At 37.1% G+C, this 13,044-nt stretch overlaps 1 protein-coding gene across 1 annotated transcript in view; it reads right to left on the reverse strand.

Annotated features, from left to right (window-relative positions):
- The window catches only part of LOC127576999 (disintegrin and metalloproteinase domain-containing protein 12-like), a 279,055-nt gene that overhangs the window by 46,682 nt on the left and 219,329 nt on the right, over window positions 1-13,044 (reverse strand). The window contains exons 12-13 of the mRNA XM_052027846.1: window positions 4,024-4,201; window positions 989-1,078 (exon numbers count right to left, since the gene is read on the reverse strand). Coding sequence (XP_051883806.1) covers window positions 989-1,078; window positions 4,024-4,201 — 268 coding nt within the window. The remainder of the gene's footprint in view (window positions 1-988; window positions 1,079-4,023; window positions 4,202-13,044) is intronic.

The raw sequence follows: 13,044 nt of genomic DNA on the forward strand, positions 1-13,044 counted from the left end.
TTTTGGAAGAAATGATGCTGAGGACAGATTGAATGGAGGCAGTTAAACTTCTGTTGCAGAGAGATTGATACCAAGAGGGCATAAAACACTTGTCAGGAATGGATCGAGAAATGAGAAGTTTTTGATCTCTTAGGTTTAACTCACCCTCTCAAGGGGTGGGCAAGGCAGAAACTGTCATTATATTAAACATTACTTGGATGTGTACTTGGAAATCTGTAACTTACAAGTTTATGGGTCAAAAGCTGGATAGTGGAATAAGGCTGAACAACTCTTTTACAGCTGCCATTTGCCATATTGGGTGAATTGATCTTCTGTGTCATAGTTTGTTGTCATAACGCTCTGTCAATAAATGCTAGTACATTAATCACCATTAAGACCTGCACAAAAAACATGGATCAATTATCCCTTCAACTTTCTCTACTGGGATAGTGTCTTTGCAGAAAATGTGAAGAAGAGCTAGAAAAATGACCCCTGGCTGGGCAACATTGAGCTATGAACAGTTGATGCCCTCGCACTGTATCTGCTGGAGAGACAGTGACTTGGAGGGAACCAATCCAAGCCCAGATAATTACTAAAGGTGATGTCATGCAAGAATGACATTTGTTTAAAAGTCCTGCATATAAATACAATCATCTCTGCTTGTTATCATGGTGGTTCCAAGATCATAAATAGTATAATAAGTCAGGAATGTGGATGCAAATACTATGCTGAGCACAATATATTACTTGACCTTTGAACATAATGTGCCAAATTTTGAGTTTCATTGAAGTATATATTCTATATTTGGTATCTGTTCTATGTTTTAACAAGTTTCCATTAATTCTCTCATAAATGCAGCATATGCTCTTTCTCTATACCATATCACTTTACATTCATTGTAGTAGATTTAGACAACATCTGTGCTAACACATTTTTTTGGGGATCTTTGGATGGAAAATGTCAATTTGTTATAAGAGAAGGAACCTCAATTCTCGAAGGATTCAGTTACCTTGCAGTCTTTGCAGCAAAGTCCATGAGCACAGACTGCCTCAGGCTTCAGAGTGCAAGTACTCGCATTACAGCAGGGGTTGGTACATTCCTCAAAAGAGAAAAAAAGAAATAAGTATGGTTACTTATGTCCATATATTTATTCTGCCAAATTCAAGGAATAGTCAATTACTAAAATACAAAGACAGTTTTGAATTGTGATCATTATAAGGTAACAAAGCATCAAAGTCTGCTTATATCCATCAAAAAATGTAAATCTTAAACCTTATAAAAATAACCTCTTCCTGACACATTGATCATGTTATTCTTTGTCTTTGCTGCACTTAGATATTCATTTCTGCTCTACATGCAGTAAAATGCAGAACATAAATTCATCACTTGAGCAACTGACATTATTGACAAAAGCCACAACAAACTAACCAGTATGTGCTAATTCAACTCTTACAATAAACCTTGAACATCAATGTAAGCTGATGTTCTTACTTACTCTTAATCTAAAGTGTTTCCCTACAACTTGCAATTTAGAAACAAATATAATAAAGATGCCCTCAACTTCAAGCAGCAGAATCATCACTTTTGCTTTCTACTATTACAAATAAGATACAGTTAGATAGCATGCTGGCTTTTATTCACAAAATGATTAACATTGAGGAAGGCATTTGGTCTGTCTTAGTATGTCTAGCCAGAAAAATCTGAATCCCACTAATTGGAGATGTTGATCATATCTTCAATGACTACATGTTTTTATTTACCTCTCTCACTTTATGCAGAAGTTTACTTCACATGCTAATTTTCCATGGATTTCTGTCCTAAAATTAGGTCTTATAACTTCCCACCCTAATTCTCTAGTTTTATTTATGTGGTTAATCTGAAGTAATATTTTGGGTGCATCTCCCAGAATCTTAACAATCATATTGTGACCTCTCAGCTATCTTCCCTCCATACTGCAAACCCCAGGTTTTGTCAGTCTTTTCTTGTAACCTGCATCCCTAACACCTGGGATTAGTCTAGTAGTTTTTCTCAGCATTTCCTCCAGCGCTCTCATGTTTCTCTGGTGTCTTGGCAACCAGCTTTGGATGCAGAATTGAAGGTATGTTCTGACATATGCAAAGCAAATTTTGATGATTATTTCCTTTTGTTCTACAATTTTAGCGAGACAGTTTAACATCCTATAGGTGGTGTTGAATGCTTTACTGGATTAGTTGAACAAAATTAGAGTTGAATCAATATAGACTTCCACGTTTCTTTGAGCTAGCCATTTCAACACCATTTAAAATGATGCATGCTACTGATTCTTGCTTCCCATGCCTAGCACTCCATGTTTATTTACTTTAAGTTCACTGTTCTGTCCACTTATATACTTTGTCTTCTTCAGACAATTGAATTGCCTCTTCTCATTGAGTATCATTTACAAACATAACCACTTTAGCTTGAATTTCTGAATCCACATTATTAACATAAAGTAAACAGAGCAGAACCAAACCTCAAGGCCCTCCATTTAGAAGTTCCCACCATTTCAAGATAATTCTCCAACCATCATTTGTTGATTTCTATCTGTCATTGGTGTTTTATTCATGTGCATATTGTGACAATGACACAGCCAGCCAAAGTGAGATGACTGGGTTAATTACCTCAATCAGAGGTAACCAGATTGCTATAACTGACCGAGAGTGATCTTATGCACATAATTTATCTGTACTTATCTTTCACTCACTTCATTTCCTGCTTACTGAGTAAATTGATTTTGTTCACTGTTCACTTTGAGTATTTGCACCCCTAGATCTATTTAAGTTTGCAGATGATACAATTGATCATAAGGTTGAGGAAAGGTTTAGACCTCAGAAAGATACAGATAGTTGAGTTGGGTGGACAATAAGGTGGCAAATGAAATTTAATCCATAAGAGCATCAGGTAGTTCATTTTGGGGAAGTGCAACAAGACAAGGGAATAAGAGGTAAATGGGATGATATAGAGAAGTGTGGAGGAACAGAGTTTGCAATTAGAGGTAGCAATATGTAAATAAGGTTGCTAAAAAGGCATCAGGATGCTATCCTTTACTAGTGAAGATGTACAGAAAAGAACTAGGAGGTGATACTAAAATTATATCCAAGCCTGTAAGGCAACAACCTGGGCAACATGCACAGTTACAGGAAAGATATGATTGCATTGTGGATGGTGCTGACAATATTTATTAGGATGTTGTCAGGACTAGAAAACTGTAGCTATAAGGAGTGATTGGATCAGCTAGCAGTGGTTTCTTTGGAACAGGAGAGGGTGACAGGAGACTTAACTGAGGTGTACAAAATGATAGGGGGTCTTGATAAATAGAAAGGAACTATTTCCTTTAGTAGAAGGGTTAAAAACAAGGAGTACATGTAAAATAATTAGTACTGTGCGTGTGTGTGGGGGGGGGGGTGTGGGGGTGGTGGGGGGAGAAGGGGGTGGGCATGAGCACAGAAACTATCATCATACTTAAAACTTGTCTAGATGTGTACTTGAAGAGTTGTGACCTGCAGAGATACGAATCAAGTGTTGGAAGGCAGAATTGGGTTGGATAGCTCTTTTTCCACCAGCACATAGATGATGGGCCATATGGCCACATAGTGTCATTAAATTTCAATGATTTCTAATTTATTGGCTGACAAAATTTTGGCAATGTAAGCTTTTTTTAACAAAACTTGCGACTGAGAATATTGGTACACTGTAGTCTGGATTTAGGTGAAGTATGTTAATATTTGCATGGTCCCCACAGGCTTTTAAACTGGTTGCTTGGTTTGGAAGTCAGTGCTAAAACTACTTCACTTCTTGCATTAATGTTTGGATAATACACATGTGGTTTTGACTCAGCTACCTGATTTTGTACAATGACTTATTTACTACAGCACAATTGAATAAATATTCAGTAGAATATACTGGCTATAAGTATTGCTATTCTATACTTTATGCATAATTTAGTTAGATGTCAATCTGCTCAGAATTTTTTCTTGAATTTTAAGGGAATCAGAAACAAATTCAATCCCCGTTTTGTACCCTTACTTCAAGCTCCCCACAGTCACACTCTTCGCCTTCCTCAACGTATCCATTGCCACATTTTTGCCCACCATAGAGCTGTTTTATTTCTGGCATGTTGAAGAGGCACATTCCAACACCCTTTTCCAGGCTACTGTCCAGATCTTTCTTGCTACAGCTGCTAAAAACTGTGGGAAAAGGATATCTGAAAAAGAAAGAAAACAGTGTTAAGCCAAACAAATGCAATTGTGTTGTGATATCCTTTAACTTCCGTATCAGTTGTCACAAATAGCAACAGGACATTCATTTTAAAGAAAGGAAAGTCTGGTTATTTAACATGTTTGGTCTACAACCTAAGGTTCCAGGTTTAACTTTGCTTACAATATTTGGCAGTCATTATGGTGAAGGGCTGTATCAAATTTAGACTGTGAACATCAGTTTAAGATTAAGGCTTCTCATATAATGCCACTATTTACAACCAAAATGCACTCAACAGCTGCTACAATATTTAATATTTACTTATATAAAATTCATTCTGATGAGTGATGAATGGTGAAACAAAGATGTCCAGTTTATTGTGACATGATGGTAATAATATGTTCAGTCAGGACAATGACTGGAATTCATCAGCTGCAGAGATCTTGCAGCACAGAAACAAAGCATTCACTTCCAACTGCTCTGCGCTGGTGTTATACCTTGAGATGAGCTACTTCTCATTCTCATTTGACCCTATTAGCAAATGAACCTATTACAGCTAATGTTAGCAAAGTAATTATTATGGCAAAGTATCAGAGCAGAAGCATAGAATGCACTTGATTCAGAATTAGTGATATAAAGCAGCATGACCAAATATAAATGAATATTTGTCAGTGAAGTAATCCTATCAGAAATCACAAACAGCAAGAAAGAAATTGAAGCAGGTACCATATATTCCATCAGTAATTGCTACTGCAATCTCTTTTACACTGAAGAAAAGTTAACTTGCTAAGATTTACTGTATTGGATTCTCACAGTTGACCTATGGTCACAAACTCAATTGCTACAAAGGCTACATCTATATATTTCTCATATTGATGCATTTTGCTGCATTGGAATGTCGCAGTTGTAAAAATGTTGTATCCCCAATACTGATCTTATCTGCTTGACATAAGCAGAACATTTTGGGTCAACTTCATTGTGCTCTGTCCAATTAACCCACAGGGAATTACAGCAATATCAGTAATGCATGGAAATATGTTAATCAGGCACATTACAGCCTTCCAAAGCCTCAACCAAGTTCAAGAGCTTCATGTAATACTTCTTCCATTCCCATTTACAATCTCCTGGACCTATCTTTTGTTTCTTTACTTGTGCCATTAATATCCACTTTTTCTTTGCACCATCATCCTTATGGTTATTTAATCTCTCATGTTTTCCACTCCAGCATAGACTTTCCCATTTATCTTTTCCTCTCATCTCCACATTCCCTATTTATAATTGTTTAGGACTACATTCTGATGCAATATTAACTCTGTTTCTCTCTCCATAGAGGTCGCTGAGAATTTGCGGCTTTTTCTGGTTTTAGTTCAGATTTTCAGCATCAATGGAAAATGAATCACTGCGCTGCAAACACAGGGACAGAAAATCCTGTGATATTGTTTGTGGAAGATTGGTGGGTACCTGTAAGAAATGGGTGAAGAGAAATCCAATGGAAATTAATGGCAACAATGCTTTTCAAATTATATTCATACATTGGAATTGGTTGAGATGCTAATGTACAGCATGTTGTTATATTGTAATAAATTCTACAAAAGTATCTACATTAGAATACTCTGTTAGTCAATTAATAGAGAATTACCATAATATTACACAGGGTGGACAGAGGGAAGATATTTGCATTAGTAGACAAGAGGGAAGAGATATAAAAAATTTGGCTGAAAGATATAAGGTGGATGTGGGGAAATTTATTTTTGATCTGACATTCACTGACTGTAGGGGCAGTGGAAAAAGAATTAAACTGTGCCTTCTAGAGCAAATAGAAAAGGTACTTGAGAGAGAAATGTCTGTGGGATTATGGGGAATGAGCAGAGGAATGGGACTGACAGGATTGGTCTTCTTGGAAACAGTTTAGACTCAATAGGATGAACGACCTCCCTCTGTGTGTAACAGTGGCATGATTCTATGATAACCCAAATAAAGGAAGTAAATCTTAATCTCTCCATCTTTAAGGATTTTACTTAACATTTAACATCCATGTATTCTAATTATCTACTTACTATCCAAAATTTCTTCATTGATATTTGATGTGTACTGGATATTAAATCCAGTGACCAATCTGGTTCCCTTCCTTTGTTTGAGCACTGGAGAGAGAAGCTACTTGGTCTGGCCAACATAGAAAATAGGTGGGCAATGCCATTACTATGGTCAAATGACATGCCCTGCAGCCATTCTCCTTGGAAGTGCTACACATTAGTAAACAAGGTGGGAAGACAGGTAAAGAAGTAAAGCTTGCAGCTGCAGGCCTGACAGCAAACCTTCTGGCTTTTGTTGAAGAACACAAGGCCCAAAGATCCAGTGGATTCAAGAAAAATAAATGGGACAATTTGACATTTAGTTTTCTTCGCCTTCCTCTTGAGCATCTTCAGAAATTTTGATAATAATGAAGTCCCCACTGTGAGTTTCTTAGGCTTGCACAGGAAATGTGTGGTCCTTTGTTATAAATCTACAGATATGCTAGGTGTATGCCTAGTTCTATAGCAGAAGTGGCTATTTTGGAGAAGCCTGATCAATCCCAGAGGCTGGGGATCTATTCAAAGCGGTATCTATCTCCTTTCTTCTCAATGATACCTGAGAATGCTCATTCCTGCATACTTAGTATGAGGACATATGGTCCTACCATTCTCAAGATGGATTGGATTTCGATGGTTCGCATCCAAAGCATTTATTCACAAAGGTAGCCTGACAGAAGCTGACATCAGTAGGAGTATTAATAAATCTTTTGAAATACAACTACAATAACAGTCAGATCTGTAGACCCATCTATATAACCAAAGGATTTGTGATTAGCAAAGTGAATAATTAATCAATTTTCAGACAGCAATTGTAATAAATCAAGAAAGGTATGTGTACTCAAAACATTTCAATTCAAAGAAGGTGACAAACCACAAACTTGGAAAAAATGGCAGTTATTTGAGCTGCAACATTAGTTCCACACACTTCCCACAATAAACTCCTGACATTCAAATCCGATTCCTGAATTTTCTGTGGAATGTTTCCAGCATAAAATAGTCCCAGATGATGTCAACAGTAGCACGTTGCCCAAAATTCATCTGCTGTGTTACATTCAACTGGTTCTTATTTACGTCGGGAACAGATGAGTTTTACTAACTCTGTTTCCACTGAAACAGTGCTGTTTTAAGGGTCATCGCTCAATGTACATTTACTGTCTTCACTGAGATTTATGACTTCCTGTGATCTCAAACAAGCTTCGCTGGTGTGGCTGGACTGCTTTATCCTTGGAGGTCACTTCCAGACACCGGGGTCATTCCATATCTCACAATTTGCTGCTCACTACTGCATTAGGAATGTCACTAAAGCTCCATACAGAAGGAGCAGAGACTTCAGATGCATTTCCTTTAGCTCACAGTAGCAGTCAAAGAGGTCACAGGACATGATTGGTTTGCAGGCTTCCCAGAAATGTAGTTATTCAATGGCTGCACTCTTGTAGTGTAACTCCTTACAGGGACCTCTCTGACAACCTCTTGCCAAGAGTAGCTGCCTGCAGCTCTGGAGGATCTCCTTGGCCTTCTGCACGAAGAACATGTTACTTATTGTACTATTCTTCATCAGTAAAGGAAAATCAAAAAAATCTACAGATTCTGAAAATGTGAAGTAAAAACAGAAAATGCAAGAAACACAAAGTAGGTTGCGCAGAATCTGTGGAAAAAGAAAGTTAACATTTTAGGTTGAGTTCATCAGAACTTCCAACCAACCTGCCCAAGTCCCTCTGATGTCTTAGGGGAACTCTCCTGTCCCTTCCAATCACCATGTTTAAGTATCAACATTCCCCTTTGCTGAAAGATTGCTAAGTAGATTGATATATTCCCTTAAAGCTGGCTGCCAAGATCATGGCTATAAGGCTAAATGCTGGCAGCTGTGAGATCTGTCAATAGATCAATAGAGTTTGACACACTACAAGTGATGCAGCATGGGTTTACCAGGGAAACTTAACAATGGTGTTCTGTAACCCTCACAAATGAAGTTCATAATCTTTACAGGATTTTTACAGTAGCTTTAGTATGACCAACAATGTTGTTTTAAAGCCACTAAAGTGCAATAAAGAAATTTCTCAGCCCAATGCTTGTAAGTGACCTCTGTGCTACCTCAGTCTACTGTTCCTTGAGCAGAACTGGTTTACCTTCATTGCTTAATACTTAAGCTACTGAAAATGTACATAACTTTTCCAATAGTTGTTCTACTGAACTGTTTGGAACCAACAATGCATTACCTTGTTTGTGTTTAGTGGCTCCTTGACTGTGTGCATTTCTGTGTGTGTACATACATTTCCATTCCACTTCCCTCTGTTCCATTCCACTTTCTCTTTCAAATACCGTTCATCTGTAATATCTTAAACTCTTGATGAAGGTTTCATATCTTTTCACAGATGCTAACTGACCTGCTAAGTGCTTCCAGGATTTCTGGATCCTTTCTTAATACTATCATTACTTTCTAATTCCCTCCTGTCAATCCTTATAAATTTCTAATTCAATCCAGATTGTAAGAACTGGAGAAGAAAGGGACTCTATTGAAGGACTGTCAAGTATTTTATTACAATTACAATTGACAATATGGGGAACATAAATTTAGCTAGAATAAATATACTACTTTATGTTATAGATAAGTGTTAAAGATGTTGCACTATACAAATGTAAGTTGCTATTAATGGATTTATCACTGAACTCAAAACTTCATACAAAATATAAGTGGAATTCAAATTAACTTAATAAACTGACATTATCAAGATTGAACTTAGTTTAAGAATCAAATTAGGGTATGTATTGTTCTGGCTGAGAAACATGGTGGTTGTAACTGTGATTGGATCAGATTCAGATTTCATTGCAGGTAGTAAGTTAGTAGGCATACCAAAAGTGCCTAAACAATAGAAGAAATAATGAAAAAGAATGCACTGAAGATTAGGAAAGGCAGTTCAGAAGAATTATGAAAAGAAAGAAAAATATTAAATTAGCAGGAATATAGAAAGGAATTTGGCAAACATATAAAGAACAAAAGAAACATCAGAATACAGAAAGGGCCACTGGGGGCGGGGGGGGGGGGGGTTCACATAACAAAGTCACAGATGATGGCAGAAATATCAAACGGTTAATTTACCTTTATATTGCAGGCAGTGTAACACGTTTGAGATGACAAAGGAAGTGCAGTTCAAAAAAAGATAAAGTTATTGATAAAACAACTGTTCAAGATGGTTTGTATTTGCACATATTAGAAAAATCATATCATAAAAACTTATGACAAAATAAGGAGCCCATTTGGCTCATTGTGTCTGTGGTGATTAGTTCAAGCTTCCTACCCTGCCATCCAGGACCAGGTCAGAAGCCCTGCAGATCACAGTCTACATCATGCAAATACCCTTTTAATTGTGATGACTGTTTCTGCTTCCACCACTCTTCCAGGTAATGAGAAATAGAGATGAGATTATAGCCGAGAAACTCAGTCATGTAGCATTCTGACCATGTGGAATTCAAAATACAATTCCTATGAAAAGTTTTCATTAAAAAAAAATTTCCTGCAAAAAAACAATGTTTTTATGTCCTGTGCAATGGATACACCATTGTGCATTGGTAGAGGTATCCAACTGTGGAAAATACATGCCTGAATACCAATACCATGACTTTCCATCACACACACACGTGGCCAAGCCAAACATGCAGGAGCAGTCCTTACAGCACATATGGCCCATTGTGTGGTTAGCTAAAGGAAATCCCAGACTGTGGAATCCAGCACCAGAAATCTGCATTTGAGAGGTCTCTTTTTAAGTCACATGTATATATTTTACTATAGTCTTCCATCAGTTCCTTAGTAACTGCACCTTCAACAACTCAACTTCAACGTGCCTGATATTCCCTACAAAACTGATTATAAGCCTGATCCATAACACTCCCTTGATTGTAAGGCTGACCCTCAATCTTCCAAATCCTTGCTGCCCCAATCAGAATACTAGTCTAGCCACCCAACAACTGAGTCTGTTACCTACCCAACCCACCCCCCTGCTTTCGATGATCTAACCTAAATTGTAAAGTCTCAAATCCGTTGAACCCACTGCCTTCCATCTTACCTTCTCCTGCTGATTCAACCACCTTCCCCACTCTCATGGGCTTCGCTCACTTACAATCTATTTGTTTCCTTCACATGTTCCAAAGGAGAAACTTTAATCGCATAAGGCCCAGTCTACATTGCATGGGGTTTTGGGCCTGTAGAATCTTGGAGCAGCTGTCCCTTGGGGGAATCATTCATTGGCCTGCTGTACACCACCAAATTAATGCATTTTATAGTCACCATAAAATTTCCAGGTCGTAACCACAGGCCAATTTCGACAGAACTTTCCTCCCTGTAAACACTGTTCTGCAACCTCATTGTCTTCTTGTGTGAGAAGAAAATTTCTGGCTAGCCTAACTAGAAAGTTACCTGACCTTACAAGTGAAAATTTCTGGCTAGCCTAACTAGAAAGTTACCTGACCTTACAAGTACCCATCTGAAGATTGCGACCCAAGAAAGTGTTTTCATCTTGGGAAGGATTACAAAGATTAAACAGGAGAAAAATAACAAAAGCGCTCCACAAAGATGTATTTTCACTTTAACTACATATAAGTATGAACCAGTGGTGCTGCCAGTTTATAAAAATATGGAAAATATTAAGCTTTAATGTTATTGTTCTATGAACTTATGTTTGCCCATGATATGTAGTTATTTTCATCAAGACAAAATGACTTAGTTGAAGCTTTAGTTGAAAAGTTAGAATAAATCCTTCTCTTAACAGTGCAACAGATGTGGACTATTTATTCAAGCCATAAGGAAGCCATATTTATCTCTTATTTTTCATATCTTCTTACAAAATATGAGGCCATTTAGCCCATCACATCCTTGCCAGCTAACAGAGAAATGCAATCCGTCCCTTGTCCCCAATTATTTCCCTGGAATCTATTCTGTCTTACTTTGCTTAGTAACTATACCCTAATTCTCCCACCAGCCAGCTAATTTATAGTAGTTAATTAACCTACTAACTGGCACATCTTTGAGGTGTAGGAGGAAATTGTTTATTGGGAGAACAGCACTGGAGTTCAGGATCACCGGAGCAGCGAAGCTCATTGAACTTGCTGGAAGCAATAATGGACAATGAAAGAAGAAAGATTTCTAATGTTCCCCAATCACGTCAAGTCTGAAATTGTCTCAATATAGTTGGGCATTTCAATTGAAAGCAATGTGCAAGGAAGGACTAACATGTAAGCATTCTGGATTCTGAAGTTCTTAAATATTGTTTTATCTTTCTTAAGTTGTCTAACTGCACTTTGAAAGAGAAAGGGAGAAGAATAAAGTTCAGTATCAGATTACTGTAACAAATCTATCAGATGCTTTGATCTGGAATCATACACAGCCGTTACCTTATACCATCCATCTTGTATGCCCTGGGAAAGTGCAAAGAGGTCATATTATCATCTGGTGTTAAACTGGCACTGAAAAGATGCACTTCTAAACCTATGAAAACTGCCACATAGAGTTTATCAAAATTTAAGTAAACATTTTTTTAAAGAAAGGGGATTTTAGATTTTGAATATTTTTACATAAACTTTGTTGAAGTTGTAGAACACTTGCATGTAACCGACAATAAATAAATAGAGATGAACCTAAGAATTCTGATTTACATTGATTTCAGTGGGCTGGAACTTCTGTTCAATTGCACCATTTTTTTAAATGCAATTCAGCTAAAGTTGACAAATTGGCATGAAATTTTGAATGTTTTATGCATGTATTCCATGGTACATCAATTTCTGTGCTAGTCCCTGCCCACAAAATTGACCAGGCCTCGAGAGTGTTTCTGTAATTGTGATCATTTGCAAATCTTTAGGGAGACTTTAAACTAGAAAATAGTTCTATAATTTTTGCAAAAATATACTTCAATGAATTCAAACTTTTGTTGAAATTGACATGGTGGTGTGCTATTATCAGAACAAGTTAACTCTTTCACACATATGAAGGAAGTACATAAAAGCCAATTTTTTTACATTATGTTTTTTTTTACATTATGTTCTAAATTAGTCTGGTTTATGGCAGGTTTTGGCAGTTTTGCAATATTTATAATGATTTTGAGCAAAAAAAATGCAGAATGAAAACACTCCCAAAACAGGAGCAATTTTTCCATCATTTGTGTCTGAAACAGCAACTGAGCCCAAAGTGAGAAGTCTATCCCTGTTTCTCATCAATTGTTGCTGAAGCCACTATTACAAAGTTGAAGATGATAATTATCTGAACCTGAAATGGCTCTGAAACTTAATGAGTATAAAAGATAGCAACATGCAAATAACAACTCCAGGAGGAATTATAAAAAACTTTACATTTAAACAGCAGCTGATGGCAAATGTGCAGTTCTCTTGCCATTGGCAGTGATTACTAATACATTAATTTGTTTTCGTCTGATGGCTACAGTCATTTTCTGGGCTCTGATAAGGAACAGCATCAGTTAGAATAATAAATGGGGTTGGAATGGCAGTATGAGGCGCACATAATGGTGCTGTTCCAAAAGCAACTCTGAAATATGGCCACAAGATTAATTGTGGTGCACTATGCTGAAATTCATCACAAAATCCATCCCTAATGAACAACACGTTCAAATTTCTGAAAGTTAGGAGCTACTTCAGCAATGGAATTTCAGATACTGGGAACATTTGGAAAATCTGCTCCAATGAGAGAGTTGACTTGGAAAGTGTTAGTGGTGTCCAGCCGCTATATGCTCAACGCTGCATATGTTTGCCAACTCCAACTTAACCTTTTCCTGGA

The sequence above is a fragment of the Pristis pectinata genome, chromosome 12 (assembly GCF_009764475.1).
Source record: "Pristis pectinata isolate sPriPec2 chromosome 12, sPriPec2.1.pri, whole genome shotgun sequence".
NCBI lineage: Eukaryota > Metazoa > Chordata > Chondrichthyes > Rhinopristiformes > Pristidae > Pristis > Pristis pectinata.